At 41.6% G+C, this 27,772-nt stretch overlaps 1 protein-coding gene across 1 annotated transcript in view; it reads right to left on the bottom strand.

Annotated features, from left to right (window-relative positions):
* Nucleotides 1-27,772, bottom strand: part of MGAT5 (alpha-1,6-mannosylglycoprotein 6-beta-N-acetylglucosaminyltransferase) — a 138,604-nt gene that overhangs the window by 88,788 nt on the left and 22,044 nt on the right. Inside the window, exon 2 of the mRNA XM_056536619.1 lies at nucleotides 7,900-8,308. Within this exon, the coding sequence (XP_056392594.1) occupies nucleotides 7,900-8,140 (241 nt within the window). The 5' untranslated portion in view covers nucleotides 8,141-8,308. The remainder of the gene's footprint in view (nucleotides 1-7,899; nucleotides 8,309-27,772) is intronic.

The following is a 27,772-nucleotide window of genomic DNA, read 5'->3' as shown; positions in this document are numbered from 1 at the left end:
GGAAGGTCTACACCTCATGACCAGATTCAAACAGATTTAGCATACAGTGAGTCCTTTAGGAAGATATAACTAAATCCTTCTCCGTCCCTCTGTAATGCCAGAGGCTTTCCTGGCACCCCTGGTCCCCACAGATTGTTTTCCCACACTCCCCGGGTATACTTGTCCCGACCCCATGAACTCCTCTTTTTACTATTGGGCCGGTTCTGGGATAGATTTCTGCCGTCCCGTGATCTGGACGTGGCAGCAGATTAGGAGTCTTTACATCTTTTGTAAGAGGAGATTATGTGTGGTCCTTACACTGCGATCACACGGGGACACCAAGTCTCAGGACCGACAGTTTGTCAAATATAATTATTTTCATTTTTAAAATGCTGCAAAGTAAAGCTGGTGACGTCACCAGAGTTTATTACCTACTGCATTTAATGTTTTCCAACCAGGGTGCCTCCAGCTGTTGCAAAACTACAATTCCCAGGATGCCCGGACAGCCGACGGCTGTCCGGGCATGCTGGGAGTTGTAGTTTTGCAATAGCTGGAGCGGGGTCAAAAAAAAAAAAAAAATAAGTGTGGGAACTCACCCAAGATTTTCACTCAAGGGCTGGTCCTGCAGGACTCCTGCTAATGTAAACAATGTTTCTTCTCTTGAATAAGTGCAGGAACTCTGTTCCCATGCGTTCCTGCAGGACTTGAGCCCTGAGCTGAAGGCACCCTGGTTGGGAAACGCTGCACTATGTGGTAGTGCAGACATCAGTACGGTTTACGGGAGGATCAATGTCTCACGCATGTTTTGGTAAAAATTCAAACAGCTCCACTAGACAGTCCCTTTAACCCCTTAACCCCTTAAGGACTCAGCCCATTTTGGCCTTAAGGACTCAGACAATTTAATTTTTACGTTTTCATTTTTTCCTCCTCCGCCTTCTAAAAATCATAACTCTTTTATATTTTCATCCACAGACTAGTATGATGGCTTGTTTTTTGCGCGACCAGTTGTCCTTTGTAATGACATCACTCATTATATCATAAAATGTATGGCGCAACCAAAAAACACTATTTTTGAGGGGAAATTAAAACTTTTGGAAGGTTTTGTTTTCACGCCGTACAATTTCTGAGGGTCAATAAGATTAAAATGATACCCATTATTACATACTTTTATATTATTGTTGCGCTTAAAAAAAATCACAAACTTTTTAACCAAATTAGTACGTTTATAATCCCTTTATTTTGATGACCTCTAACTTTTTTATTTTTCCGTATAAGTGGCGGTATGGGGGCTCATTTTTTGCGCCATGATCTGTACTTTTTTTTGATACCACATTTGCATATAAAAAACTTTTAATACATTTTTTTATAATTTTTTTTTAAATAAAATGTATGAAAAAAGTAGGAATTTTGGAATTTTTTATTTTTTTTTCGTTCACGCCGTTCACCGTACGGGATCATTAACATTTTATTTTAATAGTTCGGACATTTACGCACGCGGCGATACCAAATAGGTCTATAAAAAATGCTTTTTACGCTTTTTGGTGGTAAAATAGGAAAAAACAGACGTTTTACTTTTTTATTGGGCGGAGGGGATTTTTCACTTTTTTTTTACCTTTACTTTTACATTTTTTTACATTTTTTTTTACACTTGAATAGTCCCCATAGGGGACTATTCATAGCAATACCATGATTGCTAATACTGATCTGTTCTATGTATAGGACATAGAACAGATCAGTATTATCGGTCATCTCCTGCTCTGGTCTGCTCGATAACAGACCAGAGCAGGAGACGCCGGGAGCCGCACGGAGGAAGGAGAGGGGACCTCCGTCCGGCGTTATGAATGATCGGATCCCCGCAGCAGCGCTGCGGGCGATCCGATCGTTCATTTAAATCGCGAACTGCCGCAGATGCCGGGATCTGTATTGATCCCAGCACCTGAGGGGTTAATGGCGGACGCCCGCGAGATCGCGGGCGTCGGCCATTGCCGGCGGGTCCCTGGCTGTGATCAGCAGCCGGGATCAGCCGCGCATGACACGGTCGCTCCGATGCCCGCGGTTATGCACAGGACGTAAATGTACGTCCTGGTGCGTTAAGTACCACCTCACCAGGACGTACCTTTACGTCCTGCGTCCTTAAGGGGTTAAAGGGGTACCCTGGTGGAAAACTTTTTTTTTTTTTATTAACTGATGCCAGAAAGTTAAACAGATTTGTAAATTACTTCTATTAAAAAATCTTAATCCTTCCAGTACTTATTAGCTGCTGAATACTACAGCGGAAATTCTCTTTTTGAAACACAGAGCTCTCTGCTGACATCATGAGCACCGTGCTCTCTGCTGACACCTCTGTCCATATTAGGAACTGTCCAGAGCAGCATATGTTTACTATGGAGATTTTCTCCTACTCTGGACAGTTCCTAAAATGGACAGAGATGTCAGCAGAGAGCACTGTGCTCGTGATGTCAGCAGAGAGCTCTGTGTTTTAAACGGAAAATAATTTCCACTGTAGTATTCAGCAGCAAATAAATACAGGAAGGAGTAAGATTTTTTAACAGAAGTAATTTACAAATCTGTTTAACTTTCTGGCACCATTTGATAAAAAAAATTAAAAAAAAATAAAAAATGTTTTTCACTGGAGTACCCCTTTAAGCAGAAGACAGTCTCAAAGACAGGCTGGTTGCTAGGGAAGGGCTGCCTGGCAACCCCACATAAATTGCTGTTGTGTTATGCAAAAACCTCCACCTCTGATGCGTTTCCACCCTACCGGGCCTTAATCATGATTAACCTATGATGAAGGCCCAGTAGGGCGGAAATGCATCAGAGGTGGAGGTTTTTACCTCTAACATGTCGGACTGCACCTTTTATATCTTTGTGGATTTGAATGGATTCTAATATATGGATGCTTATACCAGTGCTGTGACTACCTTGGATATTTCTATTCTGGAGACAGTGAAGGAGGACTGATTACACGGAGGAGGCGAGGGCTTTCCATGTACATTTTTTTCTGTTTGTTTGTAATTTACAAATCTGTTTAACTTTCTGGCACCAGTAGATTTAAAAAAAAAAAAAAAATTTTCCAGTGGAGTACCCCTTTAAGGGATTATCAAGTTGAGCTGTCCCAGGTTTGGTTTTGCAGTCAAGAAGTACTGATTGCCATCTATGGCGATACTTAACCACATGACAGTCCCTTGGAGACTAGTTGCTAGGGAAGTCGGCCTAGTAAAGTGACATAAATGGCTGTTTTATGCAATGTTTCCTTAGCAACCAGTCGGTCCTGAATGCCTTAATCATTGTACCATTGGTTGTGATACCAAACCTGGGAAAGACTAATTTGACAGTCCCTTTCCGACTGTCCATGCCCTCTGCTTAATGACAGACTGGTTGCTATGGCAGTGCTGCCTGGCAACCCCATATAAATGGCTGTTGTGTTAGGTAATGTCTACTGCAATACTAATCCTGGGTCCCATTAAGATGGTCTATGGGGGAAATTTATCGAAACCTGTCCAGAGGAAAAGTTGCTAGGTTGCCCATAGCAACCAATCAGATCGCTTCTTTCATTATTGAAACGGCCTCTAAAAAGTGAAAGCAGCAATCTGATTGGTTGCTATGGGCAACTCAGCAGCTTTTCCTCTGGACAGGTTTTGATATATCTTCCCCTAGGTCCTCTGTTTAAAAAGTGTACGCGCTGCAGGGGTTCGGCCATGCCCCCTCCCATAGACTTGCATTGAGGGGGCGTGGCCTGAAGGCACGAAGGGGCATGGCCTACCTTCGCAGCGTGCACAGTGTGCAGTACTAAATGTTTCGAACATTGGCCAATGGAGTACCCCCTTTAAAGATAAAAATAGTTGCTAGGGTAGTGCTGCTTAGCAACACCATATAAATGCAACGTTCGCATAGCAACCAGTCCATCTTCAATGCCGTAAAGAGTGGTCCAAGGTGCCGAAAAATAGGTCATTGCTTTCCTACACTTAAGAGCAATTGATATCTGAAGTAACCAACAAGGAGAATGCAGAGAGAAAGCAGACTCCGGTCTTGTTTACTTCTATACCACAGCATTACGTCGCGAGATACGTTTAAGCGGTAAACATATCCTGTGTTATACCCATAGACTTCCAGTTGCCAAAAGTATGTCATTGCGGACCATTACTTTCTCTGCTGTATATTTGCAACCGATTTTTTTCAGGGAGTGAAAAATTCTGTATGCGCTACTTTTCTGTACCATAAAAAAAAAAAAAAAAATACGTATGTCGTGGTATGTCTTTATTTTCCCTATAGAAACATACATGAGAAGTACCTTTTTTTGTTTCGTTTTTTTAAACCGTATGCAGACGGACGCAAAAATATACCATAAACGAAAACGTATGCAACATTGAGCCAATTTGATCTTGTTTTTGTTTATCCGTTTCTGGTATAGACGTGAATCTTTACAAAATTCAACGCGAAGTTTGAGACCTCTGGTCCTCCCATTGAAAATAGTCTCATAAAATGTCCACCTCCCACTTTCACACGAAAACTATGTCTTTAAAAAAGGGAACCTTTCATCAGACTGCAGCAGGGACACAGACAAACTCAGCACTGCTCCCTGTCAGGGAGTTTGTCTGTGTCCCGGCTGCAGTCTGAGATTTAGGACTCCAGCATGAGTCTGAAATCTATAAAAAAAAAAAAAAAAAAAGGACTGGTAGGGAGACCTCTAGTGGTCATTCTTCAAAGTGGAAAATTAAATAGAAAGAAGCATAATTTTTAATAACATGCTATTGGAAAGTTATTCTGCATACATTAATCTATAATATATCAAAAGTTTTTTTGATGAAAGGTCCCCTTTAACCCACCCACTGTTCCAACCTGTGAAGGGTCACCGGTTCCAATCCCTAGGGCAGTGGTTCCCAACCAGGGTGCCTCCAGCTGTTGCAAAAATACTACTCCCAGCATGCCCGAGTTGTAATTTTGCAACAGCTGGAGGCACCCAGGTTGGGAACCACTGCCCTAGCAAATGCATTCTTTCCCGCTTCTCTAGTGTGTTTTCCAGCATGCACATCTATTAAAAAACGCAAACTCCCAGCATTTGGCCATCAAGTGATGCTTCAATTTGTTGTTTTGCAACACATCTGATGCTGCAGGTTGCATTATGACTGCCCTAGATAACAGTTTGATAAAAAAAAAATATATATATGTCTAAAGAGTGTTTCTGTTAAATAAACCCTTCTTCAGGGCCCTTGGCAAAAATCGGCTAGAGGAGGTTAAAAAATAAAATTATATATATATTTTGTTAAAAACTAGTTATTTTATTTTATTATTACTTTTTTTTAAATAGTGAAGTAGTAGAGTAGGGAATTTGTTGTGGAAACTGGTTGTACAAGCTTAATCCCAGAGTTTCTGGCCTGGAAGGGATTCAAGACAAAAAAAAAAAGACTTGGCAAAAACATCTCCCGCTGCTCCCAACAGCACTACAGAAAAAAAGATTTAATAAGAAGGGGAAGGAGACAAACCGCTGGGCAGCCGACCAAGGTGAGGAGGAATCCAGCAGTGACCGAAGTCTAATAAAACCTGTGTCTAGGATACGCAGCGACTAAACACTGCGATCAAAGGGCAGAGATGTGTCCTAAAGGGAATCCAGGGATAAGGACAGACTATTCACCGAATATCAACTGTAATGCTAAAAACAATGGGAGCACCGAGGGGAAATTGTATTTTACCCCATTGGAAAAAATATAACTGCTATAATACTGTCTTCCATATACAAGAATATACCTACTACAATACTGCCTCCTATATACAAGAATATAACCACTATAATACTGCTCCTATATACAAGAATATAACTACTATAATACTGTCTCCTATATACAAGAATATAACTACTATAATACTGCTCCTATATACAAGAATATAACCACTATAATACTGCTCCTATATACAAGAATATAACTACTACAATACTGCTCCCTATATACACAAGAATATAACTACTACAATACTGCTCCCTATATACACAAGAATATAACTACTACAATACTGCCTCCTATATACAAGAATATAACTACTATAATACTGCCTCCTATATACAAGAATATATCTACTATAATACTGCCTCCTATATACAAGAATATATCTACTATAATAATGCCTCCTATATACAAGAATATAACTACTATAATACTGCTCCTATATTCAAGAATATAACTACTATAATACTGTTCCTATATACAAGAATATAACTACTATAATACTGCTCCTATATACAAGAATATAACTACTATAATACTGCTCCTATATACAAGAATATAACCACTATAATACTGTTCCTATATACAAGAATATAACTACTATAATACTGCTCCTATATACAAGAATATAACTACTATAATACTACTCCTATATATAAGAATATAACTACTATAATACTGCTCCTATATTCAAGAATTTAACTACTATAATACTGCTCCTATATACAAGAATATAACTGCTATAATACTGCTCCTATATACAAGAATATAACTACTCTAATACTGCCCCTATATACAAGAATATAACTACTATAATACTGCTCCTGTATACAAGAATATAACTACTATAATACTGCTCCTATATACAAGAATATAACTACTATAATACTGCTCCTATGTACAAGAGTATATCTACTATAATACTGCATCCTATATACAAGAATATAACTACTATAATACTGTTCCTATATACAAGAATATAACTACTATAATACTGCTCCTATATACAAGAATATAACTACTATAATACTGCTCCTATATACAAGAATATAACTACTATAATACTGCTCCTAAGTACAAGAATATATCTACTATAATACTGCTCCTATATACAAGAATATATCTACTATAATACTGTTCCTATATACAAGAATATAACTACTATAATACTGCTCCTATATTCAAGAATATAACTACTATAATACTGTTCCTATATACAAGAATATAACTACTATAATACTGCTCCTATATACAAGAATATAACTACTATAATACTGCTCCTATATACAAGAATATAACTACTATAATACTGCTCCTAAGTACAAGAATATATCTACTATAATACTGCTCCTATATACAAGAATATAACTACTATAATACTGCTCCTATATACAAGAATATAACTACTATAATACTGCTCCTATGTACAAGAGTATATCTACTATAATACTGCATCCTATATACAAGAATATAACTACTATAATACTGTTCCTATATACAAGAATATAACTACTATAATACTGCTCCTATATACAAGAATATAACTACTATAATACTGCTCCTATATACAAGAATATAACTACTATAATACTGCTCCTAAGTACAAGAATATATCTACTATAATACTGCTCCTATATACAAGAATATATCTACTATAATACTGTTCCTATATACAAGAATATAACTACTATAATACTGCTCCTATATTCAAGAATATAACTACTATAATACTGTTCCTATATACAAGAATATAACTACTATAATACTGCTCCTATATACAAGAATATAACTACTATAATACTGCTCCTATATACAAGAATATACCAACTACTATAATACTGCTCCTAAGTACAAGAATATATCAACTATAATACTGCTCCTATATACAAGAATATAACTACTATAATACTGCTCCTATATACAAGAATATAACTACTGCTGAACCATATTTTCCGCAGCAGAACTATGAAGCAGAATTGTGCTCGGAAAACGTGTAGGGTGAATGGGCCAAAAGTAAACACGTTCTAAACTGTGAAAATAAAAGCACAGCAGCAAAATCTACTAGGAAAAAATAAAGGAAAAAGTATAGTAAATAAATAAAACACACACACGATGAAGAAGCGGAGCCTAAATTAAAGTCATGTCATCTATTCTCTCGGAAGCACAAAGCAGAGTGCGCAATTTTATTTTTTGTCCTTACCATATGCTGTCATGGTGCCGACATATGGGCCGTCTACCACGTTCCTATTTTCCTCCGCCAGAGCTTTGATGTATCGTTTGCTGAGATCCAGAATCTGCTCGCGGAGCACGGTGCTGCTCTCGTGCGGCGTTCTCTGCTGGATGGTGAAGTGAAGTAACATCATGCCCCATATGAAACCAAAAGTCACCAGGAAGAAGCCGAGCTTCTGAGAAGACAGTTTCCAGGGCGTGAAGTAAGCCATGACCTCCCGATTTAATATTTTCGGTCAGTGCGCTTTGTTATCTTTTCTTTTTCTTCTTTGTTCTCAAAGGCGACGGTAATAGTTCATACCCATGGCACGGACGTTCATAGGAGCGCCTGAAGTGGCAGCGCCCAGCAGATCAGAACCTTTCCCTTCAGCTCTGGGATGCTGAAAAACAAAAAAATGAATAGATGAAATAAAATTAATAAAATGAAAGAAATCAAATGAAATAAATTGAAATAAAATAAAAAATAAAAGGAAATAAATAAAATTAAATAACTTCAAATAAAAATGAAATTTAAATCAATAAAATGAAATTAATTAAAATGAAATACATTGAAATAAAATGAAATAAATAAAATGAAATACATTGAAATAAAAGGAAATAAAAGGAAATAAAATGAAATAACTTCAAATAAAATGAAATAAATTAAAATGAAATACATTGAAATAAAAAAGGAAATAAATTGAAATAAATAGAAGGAAATAATTTAAAATAAATTTAATTAAAATAAATAAAATGAATAACATGAAATTAAATACATAAAATGAAATAAATAAAATGAAAAAAAAAATAATGAAATAAATAAAATAAAAATACATTTTATTAAATCAAAATACATAGAGACATTTTTTTTTTAGCTAAAGAACAATTCCCTTATGTAATCAGATATTAAAAAGGAACCCAGACAGGGCCATACAAAATTATGGGACAGTCATACAATGGATATAAGGAAACTTTGGAAACCCTTCAATATACTTAGTAGGTCGACCTGCAGTCTTATATAAACAGATAGATGGATATACATCAGAGGTCTCAAACTGTGGCCCTCCAGATGTTGCGAAACTTCAACTCCCAGCATGCCCGGACAGCCGTTTGCTGTCCGGGCATGCTGGGAGTTGAAGTTTCGCAACATCTGGAGGGCCACAGTTTGAGATCACTGATTTACATATACCGATCAGCCATAACGTTACCACCTGCCTAATATTCCATAGATCCTCCTCGTGTCGTGACCGACTGATCTCAGATCCCACAAGACGTCTGAAGTGTCCTGTGATATCTGCACGAAGACATTATCAGGAGTGAGGTGCAGCCTCATAGACCAGACTTGTTTTTCCAGTACGATCAGATCCTCCATGGGAATAAAGATTTGGAAAACCAGATCTGGAAGCCGACTCCCCAGCTTTACCTCTTTGTCACATTCTTCATCATTTTGTCATGTTTCTCCTTCGGCTGGGTTCACACAACGTTTTTGCAAAACAGTTCCCGTATCAGTTTTTTGATTTAAAAAAAAACTGATTCCTCATAAACCAACTAAACTGTATCAAAACGTGTGCACAAATGTTTAACCTGTATACGGGTATACGGTTAGCCAGTTCCCCCCCCCCCCCCGCTACGGCACTAGCCCATTCCCTGCTCCCCCCCCCCCCCCCCGCCCCTCATACCCCACTCCCTCATTACACTTGCAGTTACTGCAGAGTCCGGCAGCGGGCGTGCAGGGACAGCGGCGGCAACGAGGCGGCGATGTGCAGGAGGAGTGGCCTCCCAGCCAGTGGCCGGGGAGCCAATGCGCTCGCTCCCCCCTGTCTGATAGGCTGCACTCGCTCCCTGCCTGTCAAACTGAAAAAGGACTGATTGCCAGGCCAAAATCAGTCCTTTTTCAGTGGTCGGTTTTTAAATGTAAATTAAACCTTTTTAATGAAAAAATAAATAAAAGTATATTAGAGATATGTTGTAGTACATAAGTACTACAACATATCAAAAAATAAAGTTGGTGACAGTGCCCATTTAACGTGTTTGATTGAAAAAACTTTCGGTGTCAAAAACCGTATGTTGAAAACTGGATGGAACCGTACGCACATAAGGTTCCCATTGACTCCCGTGTTTAAAAAAAAAAAAAAAATACGTAAACGGTTTACAGGAGGAAAAACCACGGTAGGCTACGATTTTGGGTACGGGAGTAAAACGGGCAAAACCGTACAAGACGCAAAACGGACACAACCGGATGCATGGTTTGACATACGGTTTTCAATGGAGAGTCAATGCATACAGTTTTCAATACGGTTCCGTACGGTTTTCACATTGAAAATGTATAATACGGGAACTGTATTGCTAAAACGTGGTGTGAACGTAGCCTTCCTGATGTTTTAGGTAGGTGGTACGTGTCACAGCAAGGACCACTAGGACACCGGGTCCAGCATAACATTGGAGCCAAACCGTCCACATGATGGCAACTGTGATCCACCAGACAAGACACTTTCTATTGTTCCGTACTCCAGTTCTGATGCTATGGCACCAATTGTAGCTGCAATGTCCTGTGTGATCGGACTCCTTTCCATCATAGACAGCAGAGGATTTTTCAGCAGTTTGCTCTACAGCAGCTCTGTGGGACTGGACTCAACGCACATCAATGATCCTTGGCTTTCCTTATCCCCAATTGTTCTTCATTGAAGACTTTTAGTACGTTCTAACCACTACACACCAGGGACACCCTACAGGACTGGACGTTCTGGAGAAGCTCTGACCCTGGCGCCTAACAAATCGCTCAGATCCTTACACTTTGAAAAAAATAAAAATAAATTTTCTGGGATCCAACAACTTTAGAACTGACTGGTCATATTCAGTCTTTTCTAGACAATTTTACCTTGAATCCATCCTCACCATACAATGCTATATGCCAGATCTGCAAAATGTGTTAATGGACGGAAGATCTGACCAGAGACTTGTAAAACCCCTATATTACTGAAGTGTATGCACTGACTGGTGTCTAGTAGTGCCCCCTTCAGTAAAGGGAGGTATTACATGTTCTGTACTACTCTTTACCTGTCTTACTGAAGTGTATGCACTGACTGGTGTCTAGTAGCGCCCCCTTCAGTAAAGGGAGGTATTACATGTTCTGTACTACTCTTTACCTGTCTTACTGAAGTGTATGCACTGACTGGTGTCTAGTAGCGCCCCCTACAGTACAGGGAGGTATTACATGTTCTGTACTCTTTACCTGTATTACTGAAGTGTATGCACTAACTGGTGTCTGGTAGCGCCCCCTACAGTACAGGGAGGTATTACATGTTCTGTACTCTTTACCTGTATTACTGAAGTGTATGCACTGACTGGTGTCTGGTAGCGCCCCCTACAGTACAGGGAGGTATTACATGTTCTGTACACTTTACCTGTACCAGGATTAGCTGCTCCTTTGGACACCAGGTGAGGGCGGCTCCATTTTACTTTTTTAGGACACTGTGTACTGTACAGGACCCTGAAGAAGCTCCTGTCCTCTCCATAGACAGTGATTACAGCTCCAGCAGATCTTTATTACTTTTATATGTAAGGATTTGCTTTATCTATATTAGTTATCTACTTATTATTCTTTAATCCTCACTTTTTCCTATTTTTTGGATGACATTTTGGTGGCCTCAGAACCAATTACCAGATTTCCATAGAGTTATTGTCTCAACATACAATGGTTTCAACATACAATGGCCATCCTGGAACCAATTAGTATTGTAACTTGAGGGACCACTGTACATCCCTAATACCAGCTGCCATAGTCATTAGATAATCCCCATTATTCACTTCACCCATTCGAGGTGTTAATGTTACGGCTGATTTTACGCATAGGGAATTTCTTTGTGTTCTGTTTCACAGATCAGAGAGAGGAGATAATGTTCTTTCAGACGGTGAGAAATCCCCTAAAGGAAACCGTAAGAGTTATTACCGTGACGCACCCAGGCGCTTGATTTCATAACTTTTGCAAGTACCGGCTGAATATTACAACATGAGGAAAGGATCTTCTCCTGATCATAGTCAGTGTCGGCCCAGACAGCCGAATGCTGAAAGAAGTGTAAAAGTACTATATATCCTGATCCCATAGAGATAGCAGCAGCAGTATACAGATAGAGCTGAAGGAGAGGTGTATAACTACTATATATATATATCTATATCTATCTTGATCCCATTAAGACAGAAGTAGTATACAGATGGAGCTGAAGAGGTGTATAACTATTATAGATCTTCATCTAAAAGACAGCAGCAGCAGCAGCATACAGATAGAGCTAAAGAAGAGGTGTATAACTACTATATATCCTGATCACAAAGAAAGCAGCAATATACAGATAGAGCTGGAGTAGAGGTGTATAAATACTTTATCCTGATCCCATAGAGCAAGCAGCAGCAGTACACAGAGAGCTGGGGGGGGGGGGGGGGGGTTATATAACTATTATACATCCTTATCCTATAGGGATAACAGCAGCAGTAACTGTATACTAAATTGGGGTGGGGGGATCTGGGAGCTATCAGGAGGGATCTGAAAAGTGATGATTTCTTTAAACAGTTGACTGGAAGTCAGCTGACCCATGACTGACCACTTCCTCTTAAACATAAAACACTGATTTTCTGTGGTTCAGACTGGCGATCGCATGACCCAGTTACAATAATGAAACACATGGATGCAGCTGAGCTGGAATAAAACAGACAGCGCTGTAGGACTAGTGATTTTGAGTGTGCATGATATGTGCAAAACATAAAACCTGGAATGATTTTTTAAGCTAATTGGTTCACAAGAACCATGCCCCAAGCCCCCCCCCCCCGGATTTCCCATAGACAACATGCAGTGACGCTCTGACGTAAAGAGGCAAATATATGCTCAAAATCGTGGCCTAGGAGACATCGCAGCTCTTTTTGTACAGCCGACAGAATTTTGCAAAACACTTGTAATAAAAAAAATCTGCGAAACTTATTATTTTGGGATTCGGCCAAATGCACTTCACCGCTGTGATAACACCTGCCCTTTCCCCTTCCGTATCAAACAATTCTGGACCGCAGCCATAGACAGTCCGCCTTCAATCATCACTGAAAAATGCGTTAACAGTTCAATAGGCAATGGAAGGAATAGAGATTTCTTTACCAATGCTACTCAGAATATTCAAGCTTAAGAAACAGCACCGCACCAGGTCACAGGTCGTGTGTGGTATTGCGGCTCCCATCTATTCACTTCAATGGAGCCAAGCTACAATACCAGACAATCCATAGACATGTGCTAGAAATCTGCAACGTACAGGGCCAGAGAGCCCTAAAACTCATGCTTCTCCAGCCGTTGGAAAACTACAACTCCCATTATGCCATGACAGCCGGAGGCTGTCATGGCATAATGGGAGTTGTAGTTTTGCAACGGCTGGAGAAGGCTGCCATGGCATGGTGAGAGTTGTAGTTTAGCAACAGCTGCAGAGGCACAGATAAGGGAACACTGCCCTAATGTACTGTTGGAATCAACAACAAATCTATGTACCCTAATCCCCTAGGGTGGTGAAAAAAAAAAAATATCTAAATCCAACCTGCTGCTCTTTGTATTGCAAAACTACAACTCCCAAGGTGACAAAAGTTGCAGTTTTGCAACAGGTGGAGGGTCACAGGTTGGGGAAACACTGCTCTAATGTATGGCCAGATGAAGGCAACAACAACAAATCTCTAAGTACCCTAAACCCCCAGGGGTGGTGAGATTAAACCCAAAACTGTCCTAGACCACCAGCAATGGTTACATTAAAGGGGTAATTTTTTTTATACATCAACTGGCTCCGGAAAGTTAAACAGATTTGTAAATTACTTCTATTAAAAAATCTTAATCCTTCCAATAGTTATTAGCTTCTGAAGTTGAGTTGCTGTTTTCTGTCTAACTGCTTTCTGATGACTCACGACCCGGGAGCTGTCCAGCTCCTATGGGGATATTCTCCCATCATGCAAGGGATATTCTCCCATCATGCACAGCTCCCGTGACGTGACATCACTGAGCAGTTAGACAGAAAACTTCAGAAGCTAATAACTATTGGAAGGATTAAGATTTTTTTAAAAGAAGTAATTTACAAATCTGTTTAACTTTCCGGAGCCAGTTGATATATAAAAAAATAAATAAATAAATAAATAAAGGTTTTGCCTGGAATACCCCTTTAACCTCTCCACTGGCCTGGACCACAAAGACTAATTAATTAGTCAGAAATCTGATTGCCAACTTGCTGCTCTCTGCATTGCAAAACTACAACTCGCAACGTGACGGAAGTTGTAGTTTTGCTGGAGGACCACAGGTTAGGGAACAATGCCCAAATGTATGGCCAGATAAAGGCAACAACAAAAGGCTGTCATGGCATAATGAGAGTTGCAGTTTTTCCATCAGAGCCACAGATTAAGAAAACACTGCACTTACATATAGTCAGCTGTAGGTATCAGCAACAAATCTAAGTACCCTAATCCCCTGGGGTGGTGAGATAATTTTACAAACATGTAGGGCCAACCTTTTGCTCTCTGAATTGCAAAACTACAATTCTCAACATGACTAAAGTTGTAATTTTGCAACAGGTGGAGGGTCACAAGTTGGGGAAACACTGCCCTAATATATGGCCAGATAAAGCCAACAACAACAAATCTCTAAGTACCCTAAACCCCCTGGGGTGGCAAGATTAATCCCACAACTGTCCTAGACCGCCAGCACTGGTTACAATAATCTCTCCACTGGCCTAGACAACAAAAACTAATTATTCAGAAAATGTTAATTGCCAACTCGCTGATCTAAGCATTGCAAAACTACAACTCCCAACGTGACACAAATTGTAGTTTTACAACAGGTGGAGGGTCACAGGTTGGGGAAACACTGCCCTAATTAATGCATGGCCAGATAAAGGCAACAAAAGGCTGCCACATGGCATGATGAGAGTTGTAGTTTTGCAAACGCCGCAGAGCAACAGATTAGGTAATATTGTCCTAACCTATGGTCAGCTGTAGGCATCAGCAACAAATCTAAGTACCCTAATCCCTTAAGGTGGTGATATAAAACAAATCTACAAACATGTAGAGCCAGCCTGCAGCTCTCAGCATTGCAAAACTACAACTCCTAACGTGATGGAAGTTGTAGTTTTATAACAGCTGGAGGGTCACAGGTTGGGGCAACTCTGTCCTAATGTATGGTCAGATGAGGGCAACAAATCTTTAAGTACTCTAAACTCCCAGGGGTGGTGAGATTAAATCCAAAACGGTTTTAACAGCACCAAAATAGTTACATTCACCTCTTCACTGCATTAATCAGAAATCTTAAAGGGGTTATCCACCATATGGAGATTTTAGTACGTACCTGGCAGACAGTAATGGACATGCTTAGGAAGGATCTGCGCTTGTCTTGGGGCTAAATGGCTATGTTGTGAGATTACCATATCACTGTGGCTAGCTTTTTGTGAACTGGTATTTCCTGTTTAGTTTTCTTTTGCCTACAAATCCCAGAATTCCATTTTCCTCCCTCCCACACATCCGCCACCCCACCCATTGAAACATATGAAACAATGAGCTGAATCCATTCAAAAGACCTGTGTTTTCCAATCAGGGTGCCTACAGCTGTTGCATTAGTTGCAGACTGATCTCTCTCCCACTAAGCCATCCCTCCACCCATTGAAGCAGACAGGCTCCCTGTCATCAGCTGACTAGTGGGTCAGGTCTCGGCTGCACTGCAACCTGGGAAAAATCTGAGACAACAGTCATTTTGTATGCTGTTAAAAATAAATATTGGGGTGAAAAATCACAGAAGAATTGTGAGAAAACCGTCACACACAGGTACTGACACTATATTATGAACTACACTAACTTTACAGCCCCTGTAGCATAGTCAAATAAAAAAATAATCCTGGAATACCCCTTTAATCCGTGCATTATATTGTGAGAACGTAATGTACACAGACCTGGCACTATAAATGTTCGCCCCGTGGGTGACAGGTGCACAAGGAGCTGTAAACAACACAGCCCATCAGGTAATTACTAACAATTAGGTAAAATTATAACTGCGAGGTGCGAGTTCTGAGAAGAGTAACACAATGTACACTACAGCTGTGACCGCGCGCTCTGCCGTGGAGAAGGCGAGAACCAGAACACTAAAGCTCTGCAGCTAAGAAATGCGTGGATTCATACACTGTGGGATCTGCCTTGGCTTTCTTACGAAAACTGGTGCAACTGTTTAAGGCTGGGTTCACACCACGTTTTTCAAATATGGTAACCGTATACGGTTTTCCGCAAAAAAAGTATACGACTGTATCCGAAACCGTATGCATAGAGAATGCATTGTAAACCGTATTCCAAATGTTGTGTACGGTTGCATCCGTTTTGCCTCGGATACGGTTTCGCCGATTTTTCAACCGATTTTTCAAAAACGCTGTCGACCACGTTTTTGCCTCCGGTTGGAAACCGTATGCGAACCGTATGCGGTTCTTTTAACATTGTTGTCTATGAGAACCGTACACAGAATTTCAGAATACGGTTGTATACGGTTTTTCTAATCCGTTTTTGGAGTTGACACATGCGCAGATTGGAATTTCAATAGAACAATAGTAACTTTATTAAATTGCTGGAAAACTAATTCCAACAAAATAGCAAAACCGTGGGCAAAAACTGATGCAAACTGATAGAACCGTACGGGAAAAACCGTATACGTTTTAATTTGGAGTCATACGGTTGTATACGGTTGCATACGGTTTTTGCCATACGTTTTTTAGCGGTAAACCGTATACGGTAAGCGTATTTGAAAAACGTGGTGTGAACCCAGCCTAATATACTCAGATTTCTCTTACAAGGGTAAAAAAATAAAAGTTACACTGTGGAAAGTGAATGCTGAAACGGGCCCCACCAAAGATGGTCAAGTGCAGTAACACTGCTTTGTTTGTTACTATAGGTCTAATACTCCAGTCACATCCAAAGCAGAGCCGAGCTCAATGTTATCTGCCTCAACTAAATGCAAGATATTTTATTTCACTTTAAGGGTACGTTCACACATGCATATTTTTGCTGCAGATTTGCTACTGCAGATTTTGCTGTCCATTGACTTTAAAGAGGCACTGTCATTGTTGAAAACTTTTCATATATTGCAGGACTCGTTATAATATGACTTTTCACAATATACACCTGTTAAAAAAAAATTTACATTTTCACCTGAAATTAAAGCTCAAAATAGCCACCACTAGGGGTCGCTTGTCTTTTAGCCAGACAGACTAATCTAGATTTTACAGCATACTGGATACTGGCCGTAAAGCATACCGTATCCAGTATAGGAGATTTCTATTGAGTGTATGCGTGGGCACACACTGCCTGTGAACAAGGGAGCGCGCTCACACAGACAGCCCCCCCCCCCCCCTCTCCCTCACTGCCTTCAGACAAGCACCAAGGTCAGTTCCCAATTCAGCCCCTGCAGAGCACATTGAGAGGCCTTACCTGGTATGTTGCCACTGTGTAAACTACTAAATATGCCTGTCCTTTGCTTATGTGGAGCTGGCCCTGGAGTATTACAGACAATGGTGCAATGCTCTGCACATACACACACTGTGAGGGAGACCGACTGACACGCCCCCTCCAGCCTGCACAATGAAAAAGTAACTCACCAGCAGATAAATGCTTATATCTCTGGATATATAGGTCCGAGACACATAAAAATTATATGCACATGATCAGGATTGGGTCCTGAGTAACATATCACTTTTTTCCCACTATGACAGGTACGCTTTAATAGGCAGTTAAATCTGCTGACGCAAATCTTCAGCAGAAAATTGAACATACCCTAAGGGAGTATTCCGGTATAATTTATTTATTTAAATAAGGCTATCACCACAAGATAAATAACTTACTAACAGTGTTATGACGGATTGTACTGGCTTCAGCATGTTTTTGCTAGATTCGCCCCGCAACAGGAAGTTGTGTAGTCTTCTCAATGTCAGTGTGGTGCTGTCTCAGCAGCTCCTCCCTTTCTCCAGACAGGAAGTTGTAGAGTCCTCATTGTCAGTGAGGTGTTGTCTCAGCAGCTGCCTGGCTCCTACCTCTATCCGGACAGGAAGTTGTGTAGTCCCCTCATTGTCAGAGTGGTGCTCTTTCCCCTCTGAGAGGAAGTTTTGTAGTCCTTTCATTAACAGTGTTGTGTTGTCTCAGCAGCTCCCTGACTCCTCCTTCTGTCCTGAGATGACACATCATCCTCTGCTGTCTTAGAAGGCGTGGCAGGATCTTGTGTCTGAGTTTTAGCCCCACCCCAAGTGATGTCACCACATCTGACCTCCCCCCCCCCCCTTCAGTTTACATCACCATCTTCCTCATAAGGCAGTGGAGCAGACAGCGAGTGAATATAGCAGGTGCTGCAACATCACTTTTGTGAAATGAGATGTCTGGCCTGACCCTTTTGTTTCATAGAAAGTACTTGTGCTTTTGATCAAATATGCTTGAAAGTCGTAGAACTTAAAGGAGATCTCCAGTGAAAATTAACTGGATGGGACCTGTCGCTCAGCGAGGAGCACGTGCTGCAGCCAGCATGCACTCCATTCATTCCTATGGGAGCGCCGAAAAGACCCAAGTACAGCTCTCGGGCCCCATTGGCGCTCCCATAGAAATGAACAGAGCGCATGCCATTTACCGGTAGACCACACGCGCTCCTCATTGAGTGCGCCGGGGTCCCGTCCTGAAGATCGCGGGGGCCCCAAGCAGTCGGACAACTTGCAATCAGCTACTGGTGTCACCCTCCCCCTTGTCACCTGGGCACGTCTGACACTGTCCAATCAGTGCTCACAGTGCCTTGCGGGGTAAGGATACAACCTAGTGACAAGGGGAATAATAACGGGCAGGTATTGATTTAAGTACAGTGGTCCCTCAAGTTACAATATTAATTGGTTCCAGGACGACCATTGTATGTTGAGACCATTGTATGTTGAGACCATTGTATGTTGAGACCATTACTCTATGGAAACCTGGTAATTGGTACTGAAGCCCCAAAATGTCATCCAAAAATAGGAAAAAGTGAGGATTAAAGAAAAATAAGTAGATAAATATAGATAAAGCAAATCCTTACATATAAAAGTAATAAAGATCTGATGGAGCTGTAATCACTGTATGTCAGTGTTTCCCAGCCAGGGTGCCTTCAGCTATTGCAAAACTACAACTCCCAGCATGCCCGGTCAGCCAACGGCAGTCCAGGAATGCTGGGAGTTGTAGTTTTGCAACAGCTGAAGGCACCCTGGTTGGGAAACAATGGTTTATGTAGAGGACAGGAGCTTCTTCGGGGTCCTATACAGTACACACAGTGTCCTAAATGGAGCCGCCCTTACTTAGTATCCAAAGGAGCAGCTAACCCTGGCACAGGTAAGGAGTAGTACAGAACTTGTAGTTCCTCCCTGTACTGTAGGGGGCGCTACCAGACACCAGTCAGTGCATGCACTTCAGTAATACAGGTGATTTACCAGTAAAATTACCATTCTGATTGGTCAGTTCCTCCAGTTGTGACACGTTTCACAGATCTGGACTGTCTGTACATTGTATATTGAGTCTGGTTTCAAGTTACAATGGTCCAGAAAAGACCATTGTATGTTGAAACTATTGTATGTTGAGGCCATTGTAAGTTGAGGGATCACTGTATTCATTTCCAGGCAGGATAACAGAGGAACAGCCCAAGAGAAGACGCTCTAGAATAGATTATGGGGAAAGTATAGCCTCCGGCTGTCCAGGCTTGCTGGGAGTTGTAGTTTTGCAACAGCTGGAGGCACCCTGGTAGGAAAACACTGCTATAGGGTATTGCAGACACGTCAGGAGGGTCACACGTCCGTAACGTCTTCCTCTTATGTCAGCAGCTCCGTGCTCACAAGTGCTCTCAATTAGTACATGTGCCATAATCCGTGACTTGATGGACGTTATCCCAGCAGGGCGGGCGAGCAGAACGGGAAGTGACCCCGATAGCTTCACCGCGGGATGCAGGACGTGCCAGAGCGACTAAATGTACAGCACGTTGCGATGCAGAGGCTGCAGCTAGACGCACCCCACCGCGGCAATTAATTTTGGTAAATTATTTTGAGTGGTTGGGAAAAAAACAAAACCATTGTGCGATGAATCGTTCACTTAACGCCATTTATAAAGTATTAATGTAAAGTCATCACCTACTATACTAGAGACCAGGGAGCCCCAAAAGGTGTCCGACCAAACTGTAAGGAAGAACTCTGGGTTTTCTATTTCCCCAATATCAAGCACATTCACCATCCCTAGTCCTACAGCATCATCTAATTCATTCCAGCACAGCTGCATTCATGCGTTTCATCATGTGATCAGCAGCCAGATCCAGAGGAAAATCAGTGTTTAATATAAATGAGAAAGTAGTCAGTCCTGGGTCAGCTGACTTCCTGTGTCCTACAGGATGACATCACCTATCAGGTCACTCCCAGCTCCATCTATATACTGCTGCTGCTCTCTATACGAGATCAGGATATATAGTAAAGAAAAGAGGAAATATCCAGCGCAGCAACAGCTCGAACGCAGGAGAATTTATTCCAATACAGTAACAAACAGGAGTGAATATCAGTACATCTAGTAGTTATAAACCTCTCTTCCCAGCTCTATCTGTATACTACTGCTGCTGTTATTTCTATGGGATCAGGATATATAGTAGTTATCCCTCCAGCTCTGTCTGTATACTGCTGCTGCTCTCTATGGGATAAATCTATATAGTAGTTATACGCCACTTCTCCAAGCTCTATCTGTATACTCCTGCTGACTATGAAATCAGGATATAGAATTATTATATTATATAATTATATATATATATATATATATATATATATATATATATATATACACATACACACACATATACATATATATAGTGTAATTATACACCTCCCCTTCCAGCTCTATCTGTATACTGCTGCTGCTATCTCTATGGGATCAGGATACATAGTAGTAATTATACAGGTCTCCTGAGGCTGTGTTCACTCATTTAATTTTTACCTAATTTTTTTGCAGTTTTTCCACTGATTTTACCAGAATCACTGCAAAAATTATGCTGTTCAACACACAAACTAAATGGTCATTATTACAGCTATTTTGTTGAAGTAAAACGTTTAGAAATATTTTTAAAAATATATAAAAATTAAAAATAAAAAACACATTGTAAAATGCAACACTTTAAACACCTCCGTTGTGATTATTGGTCAAACTACTGATGCACACTCTGAACAAGAAAATGCATCAAAAACCTGACCTAAACCCACTTAGCAGTTTGGGATATTTGACACTGAAGTCTAGCCAGGTGATTAGGTGAACTGCAGTGATCAGACTTCACCCCCCTCTTTCTGCAAAGCCAGAGGGTTTATGGGAAATATAGGCAGGATGAGAAAATCATTCGTTATGAAATAGAAATAATTTTCCTTTAAAATCTTTAAGGGATAAACTATAATCTTGCCATAACCTCTGTAATCACAGGATAGGTGAGGAGGAGCTGATTGGTCAGGGTCTGACCGCTGGGACCCTCACTGATTACGAGAGCTGAAGTCAAATCTAATAAAGCGGCAGCGCACCTGCTTGATCTTTACTCCGTTCACTGTCTGCAGGGGCGAGGTTAGGCGACTTATGTTTTACATCTACTGACGCTTCATCTGGCCGGCAAGGTTAGGCGACGTACGTTTCACGTCTACCGACGCTTCATCTGGCCTAAGGCCGGATGAAGCGTCAGTAGACGTGAAACGCACAATGCCTTGCAAAAGTATTCACACCCCTTGACTTTTTTCCTATTTTGGTACATTACAGCCTTAAAAGGGGGTTATCCAGGAAAAAAAAAACATTTTTTATATATCTCAACTGGCTCCAGAAAGTTAAATTACTTCTATTAAAAAAAAAAAAAAATAATAATCTTAATTCTTTCAGTACTTATGAGCTGCTGAAGTTGAGTTGTTCTTTTCAGTCTCGGGAACTGTCCAGAGTAGAAGCAAATCCCCATAGTAAACCTCTCCTACTCTGTGCAGTTCCCAAGACAGACAGACAGGTGTCAGCAGAGAGCACTGTTGTCAGACGGAAAAGAACAACTCAACTTCAGCAGCTGATAAATATTGGAAGGATTAAGATTTTTTTAATAGAAGAAATTTACAAATCTGTTTAACTTTCTGGAGCCAGTTGAAAAAAAAAAAATATATATATGTATATGTATATGTATATGTATATATATATATATGTATATATATATGTATATGTATATATATATGTATATGTATATATACACGTATATGTATATATATATATATATATATATATATATATATATATATATATATATATATATATATATATATTTATTATTTCCTGGAACACCCCTTCAGTGGTTAGTTAATCTGAATTTAATGTGATGAATCAGAACACAATGGTCTAACTAAGTAAAATGAGAAAAATACATAAAAATACTGTTAAGAAATGAAAAATTTGACTTCTGCCCATGTATTCACCTCCTTTGTTAGGAAGCCCATAAAAAGCTCTGGTGCATCCAGTTACCTTCAGAAGTCCCATAGTAAGTGAAATGATTTCCACCTGTGTGCAATGTACAGTAACCAAACACTGCCATGAAGACCAAGGAACTCTCCAAACAAGTAAGGGACAATTGGGGAGATTTATCAAAACCTTTGCAAAGGAAGAGTGGCGCAGTTGCCCATAGCAACCAATCAGATCGCTTCTTTCATTTTCCACAGGCCTCTAAAGAGGCCTGTGGAAAATGAAAGAAGCAATCTGATTGGTTGCTATGGGCAACTGCACCACTCTTCCTCTGCACAGGTTTTGATAAATCTCCCCCAATGTCCAAATCATTGATGATCCCCAGGAGCACCATCAAATCTATCATAACCAAATAGAAAGAACATGGCACAACAGCAAACCTGCCAAGAGACGGGCGCCCACCGAAACCTACAGACCGGGCAAGGAGGGCATTAATCAGAGAGGCAGCACAGAGACCTAAGGTAACCCTGGAGGGGCTGCAGAGTCCGCAGCAGAGACTGGAGGGTCTGTACATTGGACGACAATAAGCTGTACGCTCCACAGAGTGGCCGGAAGAAAGCCATTATTTTCAGCTAAAAACTAAAAGTTTGCAAAAAGGCCATGTGGGAGACTCCCAAAATGTATAGAGGAAGGTTTTCTGGTCTGATGGGACTAAAATTTTACTTTTCGTCCAAAGAAAACGCTATGTCTGGCGCAAACCCAACACATCACCCAAAGAACGCCTTCCCCACAGAGAAACATGGTGGTGGCAGCATCATGCTGTGGGGACTGGGAAACTGGTCAGAGTTGAGGGAAAGATGGGTGGTGCTAAATACAGAGATATTCTTCAGACTGTACCTGTAGCACTCTGTGCACGATTTGTGGCTAGGACGGTGGACAGTGACCCCAAACACACTGCTAAAGCAACACGCGGGGGGTTTAAGGGGAAACATGTAAAATGTGTTAGAATGGCCGAGTCAGAGCCCAGATCTCAATCCAATAGAAAATCTGTGATCAGACTTAAAGGGGTACTCCGCTGCTCAGCGTTTGGCACAAACTGTTCCAAATGCTGGAGCCGGGAGCCTGTGACGTCATAGCCCCGCCCCCTCATGACATCACATCCCACCCCCTCAATGCAAGTCTATAAGAGGGGGCGTGACGGATTGTCATGACGGACAAGTAGATTTTGCTCCATTTTAGTCCCCTGGGCAAGTAGTTTTTTTTTTTTAAATAAAATTTCCACACCCCTGATATATATACTAGGGATCGACCGATTATCGGTATGGCCGATATTATCGGCCGATAATCACAATTTGGGGCATTATCGGTAATTACCTTGCCGATAATGCCCCGCCCCCAGCACTGCCTCCCCGACCCACCGCACTGCGTCGCACCCCCCACCGTAGTGCTGGGCGGTATACCAGTCGGGCCCCTCCCCCACCCTCCGAGTCAATAAAAAAAATTTAACTTACCCGTAATGGGGGTGGTCCGGGCCATCCATCCTTCCTTCCGGTAGTGTACGGCGGCATTCCGGGTGGAGGGTGAACCGGTCCGGGCTGTCCTTCTCCGGGGGTCATCTTCTCCACTCCGGGCAGGCTCCGGCCTAGTATGCTGCATAGACGCCGCTACGCCGTGACGTCAGGTGCGTCGCTGCGCACCTGACATCACGGCGCAGTGGCGTCTATGCAGCGTACTAGGCCGGAGCCTGCCCGGAGTGGAGAAGATGACCCCCGGAGAAGAAGGACAGCCCGGACCGGTTCACCCTCCACCCGGAATGCCACCGGACACTACAGGAAGGATGGATGGCCCGGACCCCCCTGACAGGTAGGGGGAGAGAAGCGGGTGGCGGCAGCGGCCTATGGCTCTGCAAAAGCCACTGCAGCGGTGTCGCGGGGGGATAAATAGCCGATAATTTATACCGATATTCCGGTATAAGTTATCGGCTATCGGCCCTAACCTCCACCGATTATTGGTATCGGTATCGGCCCTAAAAAAAAAACCATATCGGTCGATCCCTAATATATACCCGCACATACATACGTATATGTATATATGTATATATATATATGTGTATGTGTATGTATATATCAGGGGTGTGGAAATTTAAAAAAAAAACTACTTGTCCAAGGGACTAAAGCGGAACACAATCTACTTGTCCCTCAAGAAAATCCACTTGTCCTGGTAGATAAAATAATTTCAACCAAAATAGTCTGATCCCCCCCACTAGACCACCAGGGATGGATATAAGATCCTTTAGACACTGCTGACAGCTTAGACAGCGGTGATCTAATGGTTTAATAGGTGATCGCACTATGCCAGGATATTAGCGGGGGGAGAGCTGTAGATCCTCTTACACCCCAGACAAGCCCAGATAAGTCTAGATGTTACTTTTTGATCACCTTATAAAAAATTTCTAATATGAAGTGACCAAAAATGAGCAATTCTGGACTATTCTTTACATTTACACCGTTCACCGTACGGTTTAATTAACATCATATTTTAATAGTCCGGACATTTCCACATGCAGCGATATCACTTATGTTTATTTTTGTACATTATTTTTATTTAAAGAAAATTGGAAACTTATTAGGAAAGGGGCTTATTCACATGTATACGCACTTTTTAAAATATTTTAATCACTATTTTTCAGTCTCAATAGAGACTTATGTGTTACTGGGGGGGGGGTTCTGCTTCTCCAGTTTATATGGTGCATTTTGTGTCAGAAAATGCTGGAAGTTGCATTTAGTTAGTAGATAACTACAACTCCCAGCATGCCCTGATACAGCCTATGGTTGTGTGGGTGTTGCAGCATGTTGCACTGTATAGTAGGACAGTTAAGGTTATTGTAGGACATGCTGGGAGTTGTAGTTTTGGTTTGTGTCAACTGCAGAGCCATAGTCTGTTAGGGAATACTGGGAATTACAGTTAGTAACTACAACACCCAGCATGCCCTGATGCAGCCTATAGCTCTGCAGCTGACCCGAACCAAAACTACAACTCCCAGCATGTTGCACTTTATAGTTCTACAGTTTAGGTTATGGTCCAACATGCTGGGAGTTGTAGTTTTGGTTCGGGCGTGTTTGTGTGCATCCGTGGGGCTCTTGGTCGGCGGGTGAGTATGAAGGGGGGATTCTGGGGGTGTAATTTAGTGCGGGTGCCACTAAAAATAAATAAAATTAGATGGCACAACTGCCCTAATGCCCGACGTGACAGTCTGCTCCTATACAAAACATTCATACACATCATACATACACCAGCCACTGCCCCCCCCCCCCATCATACATTACATACACACATACACTCACACCATACATATACACACATCATACATACACCTGCCGCTGCCCACCCCACATCATACATCACATACATACACATCACACTTAGACATTATACACACATCATACATTACATACACATCACACATAGACATCATACACACATACACTCACACCCTACATATACAACCACCCTTCCTGCCGCCGCCTGTATTCTCGGCCTCCTCACCTGAGCCGCCATGAGTGGACATCAGAGCTGTAGTCCCGGCCGGTGTGAGGTGAGATTTCCGTCCTCCCCCTCCCCTCCCCCGCTCTGTGTTTTCCCCGTGCAAACAAGCAACCGCCCCGTGGTGGATTAGGTCCAGGGGAGACAGAGCAGGGGAGGGGGAGGGGTAGAGCTGTGTGCGGGGGATGGAGCTGTGCACGTCCTCTCTCTCCCCCTGCTGTGTCTCTGAGCTCCGTCCATCCTCCGGGAGGGGAGATAAGGGGTCTCTGCGGTCAGCTGGAGGCCGCCGCCCCCTCCATACACTCTGAGCGCCGGTGTGAGGTACAGACTTATATCCACTCCTGCACCTCACACCGACATTAAAGAAAAATAAGGGGGAAGTCTGTCTGTCCCTGCCCGATACAGGGCTAAATCTATAAACAATTCACCTGCCCGGCGCCCAAAACTACTTGTCCCGGGCGTCGGGCTATAGGATTTCCACAGGATTGGTTTGTGTGTGTGTGTATGTATATATGTGTGTGTGTGTGTGTGTGTGTGTGTGTGTGTGTGTGTGTGTGTGTGTATGTATGTAATATATATATATATATATATATATATATATATATATATATATAATATATACACACACACACACATACACAAACCAAACAAACACACGCACACACACAAGGCAAACACACAAACACACAAACCAAACACACACACAAACAAAACCAAACACACAGACATATAGAAAAGCAAAAAATCCACAAAAAAATAAATAAAATGAAGGTGAGCTCATCCCCAATATGAGCAGGCACCAGAATAGATTCCGGAAGCATGGATGACTATGGACCGTATCTCATGTGCAGATACACAGCAAACAGAGACAAGATGAACAGCTTCCAGTAAGTAAATAGTTAAAAGGCCAAATTTGAATATATCATGTTAATGGCTCAAATAAAAAATAAAAAAATACGTCACTAAAAAGAAAAGTGAAACTAAGCGAAGAATAGCTCTTAGTCATGATGGTCGCCATCTTGTAATCATCTGTTTGGAGTCTATACACACAAACACAAAAACACAAACACACACACACATATACACATACATACACACACACACACATATACACACACATACACATACATACACACACACATATATACACCCCTATGGAAATAATTGGATGCGTCCTTGTTTGGCTGTGTACGCAGTTATAAATCTTCTGCAGATAAGGGAGCACTCATCTTAAAGGGTGGAGGAGCATTATATTATCCAAGGACAGATAATTGCAGGTTGTTAATGATTTAATGCCGTGTATGCACAGCTGAGGGGTGTAGTATGAGGTTCTGCAGCAGCAAAAAGATGAGTGGTGATACAGGCGCTGCTTATCCTCAGTGTCAGGTTTATATAAATATTTTTAAAGGGGAACTCCGCTGCTCAACGTTTGGAACAAACTGTTCCTAACGCTGGAGTAGCAGCCAGGAGCTTGTGATGTCATAGACCTGCCCCCTCATGATGTCCTGCCCCACCCCCTCAATGCAAGTCTATGGGAGGGGGCGTGACAGCTGTCACGCCCCCTCCCATAGACTTGCATTGAGGGGGCGGGGCGTGACCTCATGAGGGGGCAGAACTATGCTGTCACATGCTCCCTATCACGCACCCTCCCATAGACTTGCATTGAGGGGGCGGGGCGTAATATAATGAGTGGGCGGGGCTATGACATCTCGAGCTCCCGGCTCCAGCATTCGGAACAGTTTGTTCCTAATGCTGAGCAGCGGAGTACCCCTTTAGAGAAGCACTCCAGGTTGTTGTTTTTCCCATATGATGCACACTCACCATCACTAGTCCTATATCACCATCTGTTT

The sequence above is a fragment of the Hyla sarda genome, chromosome 8 (assembly GCF_029499605.1).
Source record: "Hyla sarda isolate aHylSar1 chromosome 8, aHylSar1.hap1, whole genome shotgun sequence".
Classification (NCBI taxonomy): domain Eukaryota; kingdom Metazoa; phylum Chordata; class Amphibia; order Anura; family Hylidae; genus Hyla; species Hyla sarda.
This window is presented reverse-complemented; position numbering and strand designations above follow the sequence as displayed.